The 21599-nt window shown below is 27.4% G+C and overlaps 2 protein-coding genes across 2 annotated transcripts; one reads left to right on the forward strand and one right to left on the reverse strand.

Annotated features, from left to right (window-relative positions):
* Positions 1-6761: 6761 nt before the first annotated feature.
* LOC113372873 lies at positions 6762-20208 on the reverse strand. The gene is made up of 2 exons (XM_026613212.1): positions 19630-20208; positions 6762-6879 (listed from the first exon to the last, which is right to left on the reverse strand). The coding sequence occupies exon 1, from the start codon at positions 20206-20208 to the stop codon at positions 19672-19674; it is 537 nt and encodes a 178-aa protein (XP_026468997.1). The 3' UTR covers positions 6762-6879; positions 19630-19671.
* Positions 9337-16597, forward strand: LOC113372871 (arrestin homolog). The gene is given in 9 exon segments (XM_026613209.1): positions 9337-9442; positions 10953-11137; positions 12186-12338; positions 12340-12365; positions 13666-13801; positions 13871-14028; positions 16081-16224; positions 16295-16424; positions 16502-16597. Coding segments are annotated over 9 exon segments (1134 nt in total).
* Positions 20209-21599: the final 1391 nt, after the last annotated feature.

A 21599-nucleotide genomic window follows, 5' to 3' on the forward strand; every position in this document is an offset into this window, starting at 1 on the left:
AATAAATAAAGTACTACATATGCAGTATATATACATTAAGTTTTTCTTATTTTTGAATTTAAAGCAGTCAAATATTTTTGAAAATGTTTACTTCATCACAATATTTTTGTAATCTTTAGTGAAACTATAATTTGAATAGAAATAAATAAAAAGATATTACTCATAATTTATTTTCCGAAAGAGGTTTACAATTAATGACCGAGTTTTTTTATTATACTACTTTTGCTTGTAATAATAATATTTCTTATATAGTTATGTATTTAATGCTTGTTTTCATATTAAATGAAATTAATTGAAAGATGCTTTGAGAACTTGTGCCTTTTCTTTTTTTATCCGATATCATTTATAAAGCAGTCTGTATATATTTTAGTGAAATATTTTCTGGCTCGTGCATTATTAATATAGTTGTATACATATATCTGCTGAAAATATTGTTTATTCTATAATATTTGAGTTAATATATTTTCTTTAATGAGATATACTTTATTAATTTTTAATGTATAAATACAATTATCTTTTGTTTATTCAACTACAACTATTATGCTAATAAAAGATTTTAAATTAATTTGGCAGACATATGTATAAAGACTATGTTCATATTTAATTTGTTATGGGGAAAACATGTTGATTCAGTTTTTTTTTTTTACTTATGAATTAAAATTTTATGAATGTTTTAAATCAATATAAAAGATAAAAGTTTGTACTTCTCGTATGTATCAAAGACATTGAAAGTAATTTTATTATTACAATTCCATAATAATATTCCACCAGAAATTCTTTTGTTCTATACAACACTATGAGCTGATTTTGTGTAGAATTCAAATCTTATATATATATTAAATTTTTGTTACCAAATTATTAGTTAACCATACAGCTTTTTGTAAGCATCGATTACTTATTTGTTGAAGAGGTCTTAGCATCCTTCCTTAGGTAACTCCTAAATTGATGGTATTTTATTACAAATTACAAATTTACTTTGTACAAATCTCTTTTTGTGACACCTCTTGTTCATTATTCTTCAGAAACAATTTTTAAATTACATTTCCAGTATCAAGAATCATGTGTTTTCCCTGTAGCGATATTGACTGCATGTACATTTTTATTTATTGGATAACACGATTGTTGGTTTTGATCAAATTATTTCAAATATTTAATACGACTTACCAAATTGTTAATCAAATGCAGCTTTTAAAAGTTTTAACTGTAGTTTTATTCTAAATTTATTCAATTATATCGCTGCATAGCTAAATAATAATTTTTATTCTTTTGTTGCTAAAAACAATTTTGATCAAGACTTGCAATCAAAGTTTCGAAGAGTTGACTTGAATGATTAGACAAAATATAGTTTTGTTAACAAGTTTATTATTCGATTCAAGTTGTAAAAATTATTTAACTCGATTTCTAAAGGATAACAATCAGCTTTAAACAGTTTTGAAGTTTTTAATGTTCAAGTTTTCGAATATTTTTCATTATTTCATTTTACAAGTTTTATTGAATTTCTTTTATGGCTTTTTCTAATAATTTGTATATTATTCAAGTCAACTAAATTTGTTTTTGTCTCGATTAATTGTAAAGGTTTCACATGTTTTATCAAGTCGTATAAACAATTTTGATTCGATTAATATCATTTCATTTCATCGATTAATTAAATAATTCTCTCGAATAATTTTTTTTTTTCCAAGTCCAAATTTTCTGATTATAATTCTTTCGAATAATTTTTTTTTTCTAAGTCCTTTCAGATAATTTTTTTTTCTAAGTCCTTTCAGATAATTTTTTTTTTCTAAGTCCTTTCAGATAATTTTTTTTTTCTAAGTCCAAATTTTCTGAAACCTTTTCAATTAAGACAGACAAGTTATTTATGCATGCTGTATTATCCCAAAGCCAACATTCGAATGAATGAGGCTCACTTGAATATTTCACAACGAGAAAATTTTATTGGGGCAAAGTTAAATATTTTAACTAAGTCCCAGTAATTTTTTCTCGTTGTGAAAATTTCAACGTGGACTTGATTTCATTCGAGTGTTGACTTTGGGAATTGGTGTGAGGGAACACTAAAAACATAAAAAAGTTTCAACGCTGAACAGAAAAGAGAAATTGACCTGGGACTTAGGGGGTTTTTTTTAGGCTCCCACCCTCCCCCTCCCTTCCTCCTCCTCCTCCTTTTTTCTCCCTTTTTTTTTTTTTTTTCCGCTTTTTTTCACATTTTTTTTCCTTTTTTGGTGTTTTTTTCGCATGTTGTGGTTTTTGGGTAGATTTTGGGTTCGGCATGCATCTTCCGCAATGTGTCTCTCTGCGTGTAACCTCTCGCATCATGGACCTCAGGTTGACCATCACTTGGTGTGTTCGTTTCAGGACCCTTTGCGCTCGCCAACAGCCATTCACCAGCACTGCTCCATTTTTTCTGCTTCAGAGTTCCTCGTCGTCGCCTTCAGCCGGACTCGATCCGTCTCACCTTGTGCCTGCCTCCAGAGCGATTTCACCGAGTATGCGGTCCCTTAAACCACTCGGCTATTTAAGTTATTGATGATAAAAGTTATTTTTATTCCTATATTGTATTAATATTGAATTTTAATAAAGAATATGTATCATACACATCTCTCTTATTCATCATCTGCCTCTACCCCTCTCTTTCCCCAGTGCTTCCTCTTTTTTTTTTTTCTTTTTTTTTTTCTCTTTATGTATCTCTCTTACAGTCAAGTACGAAACTTGAGTTTTTTGTTTTTCAGAAATATTCTAAGTGTCAAGGTCGAAATGCGACACCTGAATTTAATATTTTGAACTAATATTTGATAATTATGAAAAACTATACATTCGATTTTTGGAATTTTTGCCTCTTCTGGAATCGAACCGAGACACGCTGAGCAACGTAGTGGTCACTTAACGATCTCGGCCAATTGGTTTTACGAAACCGTTGTCTTTTGTAAAAATATAAAGTGTTATTTTCAACTGAAAGATATAAGTTTCCTAAAAATGTTGTGTACGAAATGTGCGAATGGCCGAGGTCGTAAAGATACGGTTTAGGCCAGAATATCAATTAGAGGTTTGCCAGTTCGAACCCCATTTAACTGAAAAAATATTTTGGAACCAATAATTTTTCAAACTGTGTAAATAAATAAGACATATAGATAGAATTAAATTTATTGAGTGTCAGTATTACAAAAATCGACATAAATATATATATATATATATATATATACATATATATATATATATATATATATATATAATAAATATATATATACGATATATATATATATATATATATATATAAAAGATAAGAAATAGTAGGAGGAAAATTTTTGATAATTTATATTTACGCCTGGTTAACAGTAACCAAACCTACTTCGGTGTAATTTAAAAATCTTATTATTTTTCCGATGAATTAACAGTCTATCAGGAGCAGCCAAAATTGGCCAAAATCGTGACTTTCAAATGCAATTTTAAGGCACTTAATGAATGAAATTAATAATTTTAATTAATGCTTTGTGTAGACTAAAGTACAATCTTTATACCAACCAAAAAAAATAAATTTATCATCGTCTTCATAGTTAAAATCAGCTTCAAAGTTGGCAATTTTCAAACTTCAATTTGGTACCAAGGGCAGAAGAATTTTTTTTTCCAAAAACTGATTTCATATTCGGTATCAGCGCCTCGAAAACTATCAGAATCGGTCAAAACATTTTGAAAATCGCGAAAAAAAGTTTTCATTTCATTAGTAAAATTTTGATTTTGCAACCAAAGATTTCGATTTTTCGAGGGGTGTATGTGGATTTATCCAAAAACGGATAACATTTTCGAATTCAGCGATTCAAAATTTATCAAAACCAATCAAAATATTCTGAAAATCGCGAAAAAAGTCGATTTTTTTTACAAAAAACTCGATTTTGCAACCAAAGTTTTTGATTTTTGCGGGGTGTATGTGGATTTATCCAAACGGATAACATTTTTGAATCAGCGTCCCAAAATCTTTTGGAATCAGTAAAACATTTTGAAATTGCGAAAACAAATCCATTTTTTTTTGCTAAAATTGCGATGTTGCAACCAAAGTTTTTGTTTGTACACGCCCTGAAAGCTCGTCAAACAGGATAATTTCGTCCTTTTCATCAAAAAGACTTTGTCCAATTAGTTGTTGATTTATTTTCCTTCTACTATAGGGGAGACCCAGGTTGAAAGGTTCTTAAAGGCATCCTTATGAGTCATACCAGGCACTGTAATAAGAATCAAAATTTATCTATATTTATCTTATTACAAATTTATTTATATCTAAAGATATCATCTAAAATAGGATTATATGTTACTTATACTGTACTAGTAACATAAATATTTATAAGTATCGAATAATATATCATTTATATAATCGAATAACTTTATATCATTTCAAAGTAATGCGTGGATATAGTCCATAGATTCACTTCAAATTCAATTTTAAAATACATCATTTATCATAATCAATATTAGGTATCATTTTCAAATTGAGTAGAATGTGTTTAAAAAAAGCAGGAATAGTCTTTGGTTTTAATATGGTTTAGTAATTATAAATCTAAATTTTATCTATTTTTTACTTATATAAATAAATTAAAATGCCTAGAACAAAATTTTCAAGTTGGTTGATAAAATGTACACATACACAAATTCGCGTTCAGTTAAAAATTATACGAAATTTTAGTACTTAGTAAATTTGATATAGTTTTTACTAATGTAAACAAATTAACGTGCCCGAAAAGAAAATTAAAAGTTATTTGAAGAAAAGTTAAAAAAAAAGTCCCAAATCTACATATTACGTTTAAATTTGCGTTTCAACTGAAAATTATTCAAAAATTTGATATACAAGTATATAAAACAATTGATACTATTTGATAGTAAATTGTATCTAGTTTATACTAGTATGAACAAATAAATATGTTCTGAACATAGTTTTGAAGTTATTTGACAAAATGCAAAAAAACGTCCAAGATCCACACATAGCCTTTTATTGAACTCAAATCTGCGCTTCAACCACGAATTATTCAAAATTTCATTATCAAAGTGCATAAAACAATTTATACTGAATTTTAGTAAATTTTATCTAGTTTATACTGAAATAAACAAATAAAAGTGTCCAGAATAAAATTTCCAAAATATTTGGCAAAATGTAAAAAAAATGCCCAAACTCGCTTATTGATTGCAAAAGTTTTTCAAGTTAAGTAAAATGTGTTTGATAAAATCCATGGATAGTCAAATAAAATAAATAAATTAGTCCATGGATTCAATATGGTTCATAATTAAAACATAAATGTACTGTTAGCTCGCTAAAATCATTATTCTGCTTTCAAATGATATTTTAAAGTATTCAAATATTTAAAAAAAATTGTTGGTAATTTAATTTTGTGCAAATTTCTTAAATATTTCATTAATATCTTACACAAACAAATAAGTTTTATTTTATCAATTAAATTAATTAATCAATTTAATTAAAAATGACACTTGTGATTCAAAATAAAAACGATTACTTAAAAAGAGCATTTTGACCCATTTTTATTATGTAAATATTTAATTATTTATAACAACTGCACATTTAATAAATATTATTCACGACAATTAATACACGAATATTTGTTTTCAAAGAAAACATTCAAAAACGTATTTTCTTGTATAAAAAACACATCATTTGTTTGAACAGTGAAACAAAGTATATATTCCTCTTCGTTTTGAAAAAGTAAGAAAAAAAGAACTAAATCTGACCTGTTCTACTTGATTATTTTAAAGATATTATCCACGGATTTTTTCACCAAGTTTTTGTGTTTTTATTTTCAAATAAAATATTTAATAATTAACACATTTGAAAACACATCTGAGAATAAACCTGTCACAACGGACATTTTTAACCTGAAAACAACTGTCAAGTTTGACGTTTGACTTTGACATTTGACGTTTAACCTTAAACAATATAACTCAATTTTGACGTTTAATGTACCAAATTCATGTATCAATCATTATTTTGGACCTTAATAAATATCACAAATTTAACAAATATTTGTTTAGAATTATGCCCAACAGTTTGCCAAAATATTTATAAATACATAAACATGAATCACTTTGTCTTAAAATTAAAATATAAAACATTTGTTTGGTACTTACCTAGAACATATTTTCACACAAAACACACTTTAACTTTAAATCTATTTAAATATACAACATGGACAATTATTATTATGATAAAGATACTTGTTGAACCAAGTCTCAGACAGAACTGACTGTTGATTTATTTTAAAAATATTTACAACACAAAATAAACATAGAGCATAGAACATATATTTATATAGACTGGTAACACAGTGTTTAGTATCAACATTTTAGCAGCAGTTTAGTTTAGCATAGTTTTCTTTCTTTATATAATTATTATCTGGATTGTTTTTATCAATTATATACATGTAAAATTGAATAATAAAACAATATTTGTAAATTTCAATACGCACATAAATTTATTTCATCCAAATTACATAATTGAAATGTTATAGATTTCTAAATGTGATAAATTACAAAGACTTAATTTTTTAAATTTTAACATTTTAAAAAAAAATTAAGACAATATAAAATACATATATAAACAGAATAGAAATTTATTAAAGTTCAAATAATACAATTTACTTCATATATAATAAATAATTTCACAAAGTTTCAGAAAAGTTTTTTTAACGATAAGTTTGTAGATTTCATATTATTTTCAACAATACATTTCATGCAAACAAGAGACTTTTCTTCTATTTTTGCCAAATATTAAACAAATCTTCAAAAGTTATAAAAAAATAATATACATCTTGTAAAAGACTAACTAGATTTTATAATATATACATAACAGTTATATTATTTCATCGCTGGCAGGTGTTTTATCGAAAAAGTCTGAAAAAGAAAAAAAACGTATATAAGTTAAATATAATTAGAAATTACGAGCCATTTTTTAGTTTAAATTATTCAACAGTAAAATAAAATTATATGTATGTATATGACAAAAATTTTATAAATATTTTATTAATTAACAGCATGTAAATAAATCCTATACAAATGTGTAAAAAAATAAAATTCAAAAAAAAAAAAAAATGGAGCAATTTTTGGATAGTAAATTAATGAACAATTATAAAATATATATATATATATATATATATATATATATATATATATAACTCATGGATTTATTTTCCTCTCAATTTAATTAATTAAATTACATGTTATAAATTAAAATTACAAATCTAAAAATAAATGAAGAAAGTTCATACGTCAGTTCCTTTGAGAAAACTTATGTTGCTTTGTAATCTGAATTATAGGATTACCAGAACCGTATTCATTAGATTTTTCAAAATTTATAATAAAATATATAACATTTATAAAAAATTTGTAAAATATTTTAATTATATTAAACAAACCGTTTAAAAGTTACAAGAGATATAATAAATAAATGCACAATAACCAAAAATGATCTTGCGTGATAAAATATTATTTAGAGTATACTGAGTTGCTTTAGGGCTTTACAAGAACAAATCGTGTATTATTTAATTTTAAACAAATTTGTCTCTTACACCATTCATATTAATCGAATGGTTTAGGATCTAGAAACGGTATAAGACAAATGTGCACTCATAGTAACTTTCTGGTTTCAAATGCAATTTTAAAGTATACCGAGATGCTGTAGACTATTATAATATTAAACAATAAGTTTATATATATAGTTCAATTCATTTTGTACAAATTTGTCGAAGATTTTATATATTTAGTACAAACCGTTTAGAAGTTACAGGAGATACAATGAATAAATGCATGAACACACAAATGAACTTTTAACGCTTTAAGACTGATTTTAAAACATATAAAATTGTTGTAGGATTTTATAATGTTAGAAAATATTATATATTATTTAATTCTGAACAAATTTGTCGAATACACCATTCATATTAATCAAATAGATTAAAAGTCTCAATTGCATAACGGATATTTAAAGGATTTTTTTTACCAAAAGAAGACTCTCAAGATCTACAACAATTATACTATTTGAATCTTATTACATTTTTTTTTCTTTAAGTTATTGTATTAGATATTACTAATGTTAGGCTTAATATTATTTAATAGTTGTATTTTACTGTAATTAATTCAATTAAGATAATTTATTTTCTGTTAGGTAGAAATATATCATTAACTTTTTAATATTTAATCATAATTTTAAAGTATACCGAGTTGTTCAAGGTTGTACTCTTATTAATAAAATAAAATTATTAAATTCTGTTAAAAATTGCCTCAGATCCCATACAAATTAATAGAATAATTTACGATTCATAAACGAAGCAAAAAATAAATGCATGTGAATTGTTTTTCTATTTTCAATTGCTATTTTAAAGTATACGGAGTTGCTGTAGGTCGTTATAATATTAGACAATATTGTTTTGTATTTAATTTTGTACAAATTTGCCAAATATACTATTTATATACCGCGAGTAGTTTAAAAGTTATAAACAATTTAGTGAGTGTAAATGTACTTTACATATTTGTATACCCCAACGCGCCAAGAATATTTTTCAAGTTTTATTTTAGATGAGTACACCGAGTTGATGTAGGGTCTTTTGTTATTAGACAATGTAATAGGGTATTTAATTTTGTATAAATTCTTCTTAAAAACTTCTTAAAAATACCCTATTAAGTTTCATCAAATACTTTAAAAGTTATCCAATATGTAATGAATGAATGTAACTCTAGGTGTAGATGATTATATTTCGTATAAGGCGAGAATATTGTCTATTTTATAATGCGTTTTAAGGGTATACCGAGTTGCTGTAGGGTTATATATTGTTAGACAATATTGTTGTTTATTTAATTTTGAACAATTTTACTATATATTAGGTTGTCCAATATCTCCCTTCCGCTTTTTTGCTCTTGGTTTATAATACAAAAAGGCGGGAGGGAGATATTTCACAACCTTATACATAATTTATCAAGTGAATATTTTAAAAGTTACAAGAGATGCACTAAATAAATGCACAATTGAGTCAAGAATCAAGTGGTATTGGGTCAAACATAAATATGTATATTATATTATATATATATATATATATATATATATATCATTTATTTAAACTATTTATGATTCGTTCCATCGGCATTCAATTCTGAGTCACTCTCTGCCAAGTAAAATTATTCTCAACAAAATCGCATTAGGAAACCTTATATTTTCTTTGCCGAAGTTATAAAACATGTGTCGAATATTCTGCGACTGATTATTTATTATTATCAACTATATAGTGATACAACAACGAAAAAAAAATAAATAAACAAAATTTTAATAAAAATTAAAAAATAGTCTATTAATTCGCCATGGCGAATTTTCGAGTTTTCAAAAAGTCTTCGCCCAATTCCAAAGTCACCCTTTATATGGGCAAGAGGGATTTTGTCGATAATATTTCTTTTGTAGAACCTGTCGGTAAGTGAAAAAAATAATATGATATATTAGTATTGACCCATTGTGCTTTTTTGTAGTAAGGCGAATTGAATCGCGAGTCAATTTGTGCATTTATTTATTATATCTCTTGTAACTTCTAAACCATTTCATTAAAATAAGTGATATGTTCTACAAATTTATATAAAATTCTCAATAATCTCATAAATAGCCATTTGTAAACGCTAATATTAATATTAATATTTTTATTATTATTTTCTTATTATTTCTAATATTGTTATGTTTATTAATATCCGTCACTTATTGTTTTTATTCCACTTTGTTTTTCAAGTATTATTTTTATTATTCAGAAATTTTATTTATTTCATTTATTAATTTTATTATTATTATTATTTGCTTTTATTAACTTTTCGTAGGGTAGGGTAGTTAGAGTAATGGGCCAAAAATTGAAAATGAAAATTTTTGCATTTCTTGACGTTTTGAAGGTTTCTGAACATTTTGGCATACCTCAGAAAAAATGTGTGTGTGTGTTATTTTGTGTGTTTTGTATGTCCACATTATTCGGCCACGTTTTCGGGCGCACGGATCAACCGATTTGAATGGTTCAAAAAACATTCGATCCCTATTGATAGGGAGATGTGCTGACTAGTTTTTAGCAAAGGCAGGTCAAGCAGTTACGTAGATAAAGAGCAACGAGTGCAGAAAATAGAAATCGAGTTTTTGAGAGAACGGAGTATCGGATTTGAATGATCTAAGAAAACATTCAATTTGTAATGATTGTGGAGAGGAGGTGATTAGTTTTTGGCAAAGACAGGTCGCGCCATTTCGAAGATACTGAGCTAAATGTGCAAAAATGCCAGTTTTTGAGTGAACTAAGCGTCGGATTTGAATGATCTAAAAAACTTTCTGTTTGTATTGACAAAACAATTGCTTTTGAGGATAAAAAAAATTGTACATCTTTTTTTATTTTCCATAAAATATTTTCATAATTTTGGATTAAAAACTCAAAAAATTACCCAGTCTAAGCGCCACTCTGGTACAAATGTTTTCCCAAGTGCGTTTAGACTGTATAGGTAACTGGAGCACGTTTCCAATTTTATTAAAGAAAAAAAAACTATTGAAAAATGTGAAGATGCCGCCAAAATAAGTACAGTATATGTGAAAATGTCACACAGAATTATTGGCAAATGCGTTTAGACTGTGACTATGCGGGAGCACTTTTTAAAATTTTGTGTAAATTTGTGTAGGCAACTATTGTTTTTTTAAATTGAATTCGAAATGAAGTGACGATTGTTAATGTAATAATTGATTTATGATTTATATTTGATTTGCTCAGATATAACAATATAGCAAAAGTAATGAAAGTTACAGTATTTGTAATGTTATATTTGAAAACGTTTAAAATTTCTCGAACATTTCGTTACGGTAAGAGAAGTTCCGTCAATTTGCCTTAAGGCACGATGCCATACACGTCTAGTTATATTTATTTTTTCCTATAATTTATTTCTAAAATGTTTTTTAATTTTTTACCCAGATGGTGTAGTCGTTTTGAGTGATGACTACATCAGGGACCGAAAAGTCTTCGGCCAGGTAATATGCAGTTTTCGTTATGGTCGCGAAGAGGACGAAGTCATGGGTTTAAATTTCCAGAAGGAACTCATATTGACCTCACAGCAGATCAACCCAATTTCGGAAAAACATGATACAACGAAAATGCAGGCAAATAACCAAAAAAATAATAATAGAAATATATAAATATTGAGGACAAATCTTGGATAAAATAGCAATGCTATGAGGAGCTGAGTTACGGGTCTCTCTTAAGGGACACACCTAGTGTGAAATTTTCAGAAAATCGAATTTTCAATTTTTTCATATTTCGATAGGTTATACCTTTAAAAATAACATACCAAAATTTTAAATCGATATCTTAAATAGTTTTTTAGTCACAGCCATTTGAAGAGTATATATATAGTATATAGTATAACGATAATTTTATCTTTAAACGCGTTTTCCTCGAAACAGCATTTTCCGAATTTGCTGCAGCGATTACTCAAAAACAAATGATTCGATCACTATCGATTTTTTTTACACGTTCTATATATAGTTCTCCGTAAAATGAACTATCGATTTTTTGATCAGATCAAAAATCGAATTTTGGCAGTCCAAAAACGATCAAAATTTTGGGTAAAATTCGACTTTTTTTAAAAAACGCCGCCATTTAGTCAATTTTTGATTTTTTTATCGTAGGTCATTTTACAGACCATATTATCTAGTTTAACGAGATTTTTCTTTATTTAATTTTATCCACGTAGAAGGCCGGAATCACTGCAGTAATAAAGGAGCTTTTTTTCGCGCCGTTGGAGATCGACGATAACTTAAAAAATATTTAATTTTTCTCTTCAAAAATTTTACTATGTATTCTTAAAACATGTATAAAAATATTCTTAAAATTTTGAAATGATTGATAATGTATTTTATTTAATATAAATTCTCAAAAATCACCTTTTTTAGGCGGTTACACTAATTGTGCCCCTTAAGTGAAATCAAAGAAACATCAGAAAGTTGCACTTATGATAATTGTTATTTCACTGAATGATAAATTTGATAAAATTGTTTTAATAACATTTCTATTTTATCCGAGAATTAACCCCACTATCACCTATCTATATTTGCGATTGACTATATAATATTTTTCTATAACATTTCTAATTAGCCCCACTATCTCCTGTCTATATTTAGGCTTGACAATATAACCCTCTATTTCCAGGAGCGCCTTCTAAAAAAACTAGGCCCAAACGCAGTGCCCTTTACTCTACAGATACCAACGGGTGCTCCTGCTTCGATCACCCTTCAGCCTGCTCCAGGGGATACGGGAGCACCCTGTGGTGTACATTATTATGTGAAAATATTTGCTGGGGAAAAGTGACACTGACAGGGCACACCGCAGGTAAAGAGGAAAATTAATATATATTATATATATATATATATATTATATTATATATATATATATATATATATATTAGGGTGGTCCTTAAAATGGTCATGTTCGAATTTACTTGCTCCCAGGGGCTCAAATGATTCCAAATAGATAAAAAACAATTCTCTGAAAGTTTTAGCTCTTAATATTAACGTTTAGATAGAGCGCAATTCAATCAAAGTTTTGCATGGAAAAATTTTCAAAAATTTAAAAAATGTTTTTAGATGTAACTTATTGTTAGTGAAAATTCGTGTCATTTTTTATTGAAAATTTGACGCTCTGCAAAACAGGTTTTTTATAATTTGTTTTGTAGAGCGTCGAATTTTGAATAAAACTCATTCATTTGTTCGCTAAATTATATCTAAAAAATATTTTTAAAAGTTTTGAAAATTTTTTCATGCTATTTCCATATAAAACTTTGATTTTTAACTTAATAATGTGTTTTGAGAAAATTGTCTTTTGTCGTATATGCATTTTCTCAGTTTTTTGTAAATTTAGCATTTAATTTGTACTAACACATATAAAATATTGTATTTTTTTGAAAAGCTGATAAAATTAGGCCTAAATCGGTATACTTGAATTTATACGTTTTAATATAAAATATCAGACAAAAAACGGTTTGAAATTTAATAATGTGTTTTAAGAACATTTTCGTTCCTTGGTTGGTTTTTTCAATTTTTCTTTCAGTTTTCCTTTCAGTTTTTTGTAAATTTACATATGAATTTATACTAAAGTACACAAGATATTATATTTTTTGAAATACTGATAAAATTTACAACAAACTGGTATATTTCAATTTTCAGTAGTTAAAGTAAAATTTTTGGCAAAATGCGCTTGAAATTTTAATTATGTGTTTTGAAAAATATTGCTTTCGATGTTTGTGGTGCATTAAAATTTCTATTTTCTGACTTATTAAAATATTGTAATTAATTTTATTGTAACAATTTTATGTGGTTTTAAACTAAATATAATTAAAAAAAAACTATTTAGCAAATTGCTATATTACATATAGTAAAAAAAATGCACCAGCTGCATTATTATCTGTTTGTCTCAAATTTAAAAGTTATATATTGTTTGGCTTGTAATTAGGAGACAATATTAAAAGACAATATTAAAAGCTAGAACTTTCAGAGAATTGTTTTTATCAATTTGGAACCATTTGAGCCCTTGGTAGCAAGGAGATTCTAAAATGTCCATATTAAGGACCACCCTAATATATATTTATATATATATATATAATATATATATATATATATATTACTATTTGCAGAAATACTGTAACTCTAAACATTCGCAAAGTCCAATTCGCTCCTTCCAAAAAAGGGCAACAGCCTTGCACAGTAGTTCGCAAAGACTTTATGCTAAGTCCAGGAGAATTGGAGCTGGAAGTCTCATTGGATAAACAGGTTTATAAATAATCTATCTACTTATCGTTTTTTCAGATATATCTATAAACTTATTAATGTATATTTTAGTTATATCACCATGGTGAAAAAATAGTGGTAAGTATATGCATTCGTAATAACACTAATAAAGTGGTGAAGAAGATCAAGGCGTCTGTTCAACAAGGGGTTGATGTCGTTTTGTTCCAAAATGGAATGTACAGGACTCCTGTTGCGAGCATGGAGACACAGTAAGTGGAATTATATATATATATATATATATGCATTCAACCCTACAGATTTTTCTGTACTTATATAATTTCCACCCTCCTGCCTAAAATCCCATATTTAGTCATAGTCATTTTAGTAATACAATCATTTGTCATAACGTTTGATAATTTACAAACTAGTTGAAAGTAGCATTTTTCCTTAAGGCATTAATCACGTGAGATTTTTAGAAGAAGAGGTTTGACAAAATATCACGTGGGGGAGGGAGGGGTATAGTAAGATATCATGTGTTTTTATTTTTTACATGATTTTTTTTTTCAAAAAAATCCAAAGATTTTCGAATAAAATAAAATGTTTTACAATTTTTGCTTGTGATTAAAAATACGCAAGATGATTAATGGAGAAGGGAGGGTAATTTTGAATACCTCACCAAGAGGGAGGAGGGGTCCAAAAATCCTTAATAAATCGATCACGTGATTAATGGACCCCTAATGTGACTAATGCATGAACTTTCCGAAATGTGTAATAATTGACTTAATCAACCGAAATTGAATTTAGATATTTAGACGAAATTTTCAACTGATATTATTTATTAGTGATTTAAATTGATGGTAACATTTTTTACACAACTAGATAAGTTTTGTAGACTTATTTTTCCACTGATTCCAAAAAAATGGTTTTTAAATTTGTGATATTCAAATTTTGACTCATCACATTACAAAAGTGACTTTGACACAAATTTTGACTATAATATGTTTTCAAACTTTGATGAATTTTTAAAATTAAACTACTTGCCGTAGGGTCGTAAGATTTTAGTGGTTCTTTAGTATCATGATACAAAATTTCATAAAAAAAATTCTTACAGGTAATTACGAAGAAACGGCTCGGCCGATCTTTGTCCAAAATTAATCAGCGCGATTCCCAAATGATATCTTTTGAATTGTTTTTGAATTTCTAAAGTCGAGTCAAAATTTTTGGCTAAAACGTGGACGAAAAGTTTTACACTTTTTTTGCAAATCACAAAGAAACGGCTCTGTTGATCGTCGCACAAAACTGAGAAACGATAGTCCTCATCAAGATACATACAATGGCTTTTAAATTTTTAAAATCGGTTCAGACGTTTTTAAGAAAACGTTAATAAAAGGTCTAATTTTGACAAACGCGAAAAAACGATACTAATTTTTGCAAACTTTGACGATTTTTGTAAAATTAACGACTTATCGTTGGGCCGTAATATTTTAGTATGATCTAGAAGACCATGATATACAGCAAACAAATTCATGAAAATCGTCAAAAAATTCTTTTTCAAGAGTTAATTGCAAGCAATTGTGCCAGCGAATCTTTACCAACCAATCTTTCGAAAGGATTTTGAATATTCAAAATCGATTCAGAATTGCGGGCTAAAACGTGGACGTAAAATTTCTCACTTTTCTGCTATTTACAAAGAAACGGCTCGGCCGATCGTCGCACAAAACTGACAAACAATAGTCCTCATCGAGATACATCGAATGGCTTTTAAATTTTTGAAATCGGTCGAGTCGTCTTTGAGAAAACGTCGATTTGAGGTAAAAAATCTGTTCACACATACACACACATACGTTTTCCTTAAATTTGTTCTCATTCGATTCAGAATGGCTTGAAACGTCGAGAAAACATAAAATTAGCGAATCGGATTTTTTGATAAAAACATAAACTTCTTTCGGAAAGTTAATAAATATACATAAGGCCCTAAAATTGCACCCTCCTAATTTAAACATCTATTTAGTAATCGTCAATTCGGTAATTCAATTCCTTTTGAAATAATTCACACAGTTGCCGGGACAGCCAGTATATATATATATATATATATATATATATATATATATTGATGAGTTATTTAGAATCGGGCAGTAACACCAAGTAAAAATTTGGCATAATTTGGATAAATTAAGTATTTCAAAACTACTTTAGTTTTTTAACTTGGTGTTACTGTCCGATTCTAAATAACTCATCAAAATATATATCAACACCAAACTCACATATTTCAATATATATATATATATATATATATATATATATATATATTATTTTTTTAGGGAAGGTTGTCCGATACAACCAGGATCAAGCCTACAAAAAATAATCTATCTCCAACCGACATTGGAATCAAATAAGGAACGTCGAGGAATCGCCTTGGATGGCCAATTGAAGAAACAGGACACCAATTTGGCATCAACGACATTGTAAAATATTTCCAAAAATACAAACACAAAACCCTTTGATACATATTCATATATCTATTACCCATTTTAGGTTGAATTCGTTAGAAGACCGCGACGCCTTTGGCATAATCGTTTCTTATACTGTAAAAGTTAAATTGTTCATGGGGGCTCTTGCAGGTGAACTTGTGGCTGAATTGCCATTCACGCTGATGCACCCCCAGGTAAAAAAAATCTCAAAACTATAAATTATGTTAATTACAAAATTGTAATTAATTTTATCTGTATTTTTTACCATTAGCCTCAGAAGAATAAGTTCATTCGTGCAGACAGTCAAGCAGAAGTGGAACTTTTTCGCCAAGACACAATTGACCAGGATGGCAAAGATCCGATGTAAAGGGTAAAATGATTTATGGAAATTTGTAGAAAATTATTTATGAAACAAATAAGCATCGATTGTTTGCAAAAACATGATGCATAATGTACAATATGACTAATAAAGCATAATAGCAATTTGTAATAGATAATTTATAATAGATGAATTATTGACGGTTACAGTTTTATTTATGTTAGACCAAGATTTTTTAGTGCAAATTTCAGGAAAAATTTTGTGTAGAGGCACTGTACTTTATATAGTGCGACAACTTCAATCTTGACTCATTAAAAAAAACTAGTGGGGTGGGTGGCATCGTGCCTTAAGGCAAATTGCTGGAACTTCCCGTACCGTAACGAAACGTTCGAGGAATATTGAATGTTTTCAATAGATTATTATAAATATTGTAACATTGTCTAATATTTATAAGAATTATATAAACTGAATTGCAGAGTTGAAATTATTTGTTTAAAGTATATTAGAACTATAGTCAGAATTAAATATAAAATCTGAATTATTTTCGATATACCAAAAATAAAAAAAATAAAAAAAAAATTGAAACAAAAATTTTTTTTCCAAAATCAATTATTTTGTTAAGACAAGCAGAAAGTTCTTTGAATCACTCAAATTGGACGCTTAGTTCTCTCAAAAACTGCCAGTTTTTGTACATTTAGCTGCGTATCTTCGAAATGGCTGGGCCTACCTTTGCGAAAAACTAATAACCACTTCTCCCAATTATTACTAATTGAATGTTTTTTCATTCAAATTCATTCAAATATATATATATATATATATATATATATATATATATATATATATATGTGTGTGTGTGTGTGTGTGTGTAGTTAATAAATGAGTTTAAATTTTCATAATCTTTTTTCCTCAGACGTTATAAGTTTGTTTATTAAAATCAATTTTTAATCAAATTAAATTGCGCCATTTTTGAGTTTAATGCGACCTCAAATTAAGGTCAAAATTAAGTGCACATAAAATTAATTTTATCTTTCCAGATCGTTTCACAGACTTTGTAAAAGAGTACTTATTCATAAAAACGTATAAGATAGTTATCAACATTTTTTCTTAAAATAATTATGCAAGCTATTATGTATTTAACTAGGTGTGAGAGGCATATTGCCTTAGTGCAAATTGCAAGAACTTCCTGATATATAAACATATGCATATATAACAATTAACATCTTAACTCGTATCAAATATTTGACCTTTACAATTACTTTGAACGTTTACTTTTTGATAACACATAAAACTAAATATTATAAACATATTGTTACGGTTTATTTATTAATTAAACGTAAATTAACATATCCACACAATCATCACATTTAAAATTATTGTAAACGAAACGTCAAATCAAATAAAAAATGGCGGACATTAACACCAACTTCATAAATATAAGTTTTAAATATTACCGATCGCTTTAAAAATATTAATATTTTTAATTAGTTATATTTAGATTGTTTACACATATGTTCTCATATTAATTATTTATATTATATTAATATAATATGAATATATAAAAAAAATGATTAGCGTTTGCTTGCAAAAATATGCAGAATGTTGGTACCCCTGCAAACGCAACTGTGAAGAATGCGTTAAACCGAATTGACATCAAAATGTCGGACGTGATTAAATTGTCGCAGTTAAATTTAATTTAATATTTAATAATAATGATAATATGTTTGTGGACCTATATATTTTTGTCTTACTTTTATAATTATTAATTCATAGTTTTGTATTTAATATTTTTGTTGTGAATATTAACACAAATGCGGCTTATTGCAAAGTGAGTGTAGTTTTGAAGAATTGTTTCGGTGTCTAAGCTAAAGGTAGGAATTTTATAAAATTTACTTTAAATTCATTTATTTAATAGCTTTATTGACTTTAATATTAAAACATTGTGCCCGTTAGAAACTAAGTATAAGAATTATGTTGTAAAAGCTGTCTGATTGGTATATATATATGTATTCGACTTAATTGCTAATAATTGATATTTAATAACACCTGAATCTGGGAATAATTTTAAAATTTCTTCTTAAAATTCTTAAAATCTTTCAACACTTTCAACAATTAATTACAAAAAAATGGCGCTACCAATCTTGAGCAAAAACTAGCTAGAGCTATTCCCAACCGATATCTCTCAAAGAATTTTTTGAATCTACTTAAGTTTTGGCTAAAACTAAATAAATCTAATCATCAAGGTCTATAACCTTTGTGTTTATCTATATAGAACTTAATGTAATAAGAAGTTTATTTATTGGACAAAAAATTTTTTTTTTTTGAAAAAAAAATTTTTCTTTATTTTGACATATTTTGGAAGATCTAAACTTTTTTTCAAAGCAATCGTACTGCTTTAACTGCATAGAGACAAAATGTCAAAGCGCGTAAGCGCCGCGTCGCCGTCTAACGAATAAGCATTGGTACGGAACCCATAAAAATGTAAACCAAATTCATACTTATTGTTAAAATCTCTATAAAATATCTGATAATTTGATGTGCATATGTCTAATGATCATTTTTGACCGCCAGATGGCATTTTTTTTTTACTTTTTTCGTTAGATCTCCGAAAATGCTAGACCTGCCCTCATGAAAATTTGATCAATTCTTCATCTTGTCAATATAAGTAAAATGTTTTTTGAATTATTAAAATCGGACGCTCCGTTCTCCTAAAAATTGAGTTACCGTTTTCAGCACTTTTTGCCCCGTATCTTTGGAACGGCTGGACCTGCCTTCGCCAAAAACTAATCAGCACGTCTCCTTATCAATACGAATCGAATGCTTTTTGAATTATTCAAATCGGTTGATCCGTGTTCCCGAAATCGTCGACGAAAATTTGTATCGGCACATACATACACACACGTACATACACACACACACACACATACATCCATCTTTTCTAAGGTATGCCAAAATGTTCAGAAACCTCTGAAACGTAAAGACATATAAAAATCTTCATTTTCGATTTTTTTGCGATTACTATAGCTTGCCCTAGGGGAAGTTAAAAATATTTCTATTAAACATTTATAAATCTATTAACAAACCTCATTGTGAACCAAATTCCAATATCATCGATATATTTACAATTACTTGTCCCTGTTTTGTATCATATCGAAATAAGCATGAGTCAACAAATCGCTTTCCTTTATACCAAGTTGCAACATAATTTCATCCGCAATCCCCTCACAATCCTTCACACTCTGCGTCTCATTCAAAACAACTTCCAATTCCACAAAATCACCCAAACCTTCAACAGCATCGATATGAACCCTCGTTTGTCCAATCAAGAACAAAATTCTAGTCTTTTTAACTTCACCAATAAGTCCTAAGCTAGAAGAAAGAATTGCTTTCAAGGCTTCGGTCTGTTGTTTACAGTTTTGGCCCTCGATGTTGAACTTAGTGTATTCTGATAATTTAGGACCAGATATGTCTGGACGATTGTAATGGACGAGTGTAGATGTTTCATCGGGGAATATTCTTAGTTTTAAACGTCCATTTGGGACTTTGTAGAAGATATCGTGTTGGGGTATCAATTCACCTTGGGTGTTTGTTATAGAATTGAGTTTTGATAAAACTTCTATTTTATTTGGTAGTTTAGCTTTGATTTCTATATTGCGATCCATTGTTAAAGACTTTGGTATCGAAATAGAATTGCTAATAAATATTGGTATATATTTATAGTAATAATGTCATAAATTCGTTCCTCAATGTTTTTAGGATAATATGATATGCACTAAAGTATGTATACACAAACAATTTAATAAAAAAAATTAATTATAATTAAATAATACAATTAAAATAAAATTAACAATTCTGATACCGGTGTAAATAACAACACTTAACCTCAAACTGTCAAATTTAAACTGACAGTTTGCCGAATTGTTAAAACCGCCAAATTTGAATTTGAAATAATAGGTTGTCAAATATCTTCCTTCCGCTTTTTTGCTCTTGGTTTATAATACAAAAAGGCGGAAGAGAGATATTTGACAACCTAATATTTGAGAAAAAACTATTAAATATTAAAATTATATATCAGATTATTGTTAGTTTTTTTGCTTGTGGGTTCTTTGTAATTAACAAGTTAGTAAATTTTATTTTAAAAATAAATCTTTTTTGTTAAGTAGGTTTAATATAAACACACAATGTTGGTAGGTTTTTTAATATTTGTTTAAAATGTGCAAAAACTTGTTTAAATATATAAATTTTATTTTATATAATCAGAAAGCTTATAAAATTCTGTATATAACTGCGCTTACGAATTTTAACTTTTGGAACAAAAACATTGCAGAAAAAATAGTCAAACTTTAAAATCGTTTACTTTTGCAAGCAAAGAGTTTATGCGTTTTCTTGATATTTAAAAGTTTAAAATGTACAAAAACTTGTTTAAAAACATATTTATTACTTTATATAGATAAAAAGCTTATAAAATTCTCAACATAACTGCATTTAACAATTTTTCAACTTTTGGAACAAAAACATTGCAAAAATATTTGTCAAACTTTAAAATCGTATAACTTTGCAAAGGGAATGTTGGTGCGTTTTTTGACAATTGTTTAAAATGTGTAAAAACTTGTTAAAACACAAATCTTTCATTTTATATCGTTACAAAGCTTATATAATTCTCTATACAACTGCATTTACTTATTATCAACTTTTGGAACAAAAACATTGCGAAAAAAATCGTCAAACTTTTAAATGCGCACAAAATGTTGGCACGTAGTAAAAAAGTAGATTTTTTATTCTTGATTTAATGCGATTATAAGTAGACAGAGTTGCTGTAGGGCCTCATAATATTAGACAAAATTGAAGATTAGTCAATTTTGTATAAATTTATCAAAGATACTACTTGTATTTGACAAACAGTTTGAATGTTATAAATTATTTAGCAAAAAACGAGCACATCTCAAGCGCGTCTTTTATAGTATACCAAACTTTAATAAATTTTCCTAAATAAACTGCTTTTTGTAGGCCTATAATATTTTAGCACGTTTGTTCAAAACCTAAATTCTATCAG

The sequence above is a fragment of the Ctenocephalides felis genome, unplaced genomic scaffold, assembly GCF_003426905.1.
Source record: "Ctenocephalides felis isolate EL2017-DRISC unplaced genomic scaffold, ASM342690v1 CF-g0.4_SCAFFOLD_01604, whole genome shotgun sequence".
Classification (NCBI taxonomy): domain Eukaryota; kingdom Metazoa; phylum Arthropoda; class Insecta; order Siphonaptera; family Pulicidae; genus Ctenocephalides; species Ctenocephalides felis.

Coding starts and splice junctions, on each gene's coding strand:
- LOC113372873 (XM_026613212.1), bottom strand. CDS start 20,208: ATGGATCGCAATATAGAAATCAAAGCTAAACTACCAAATAAAATAGAA.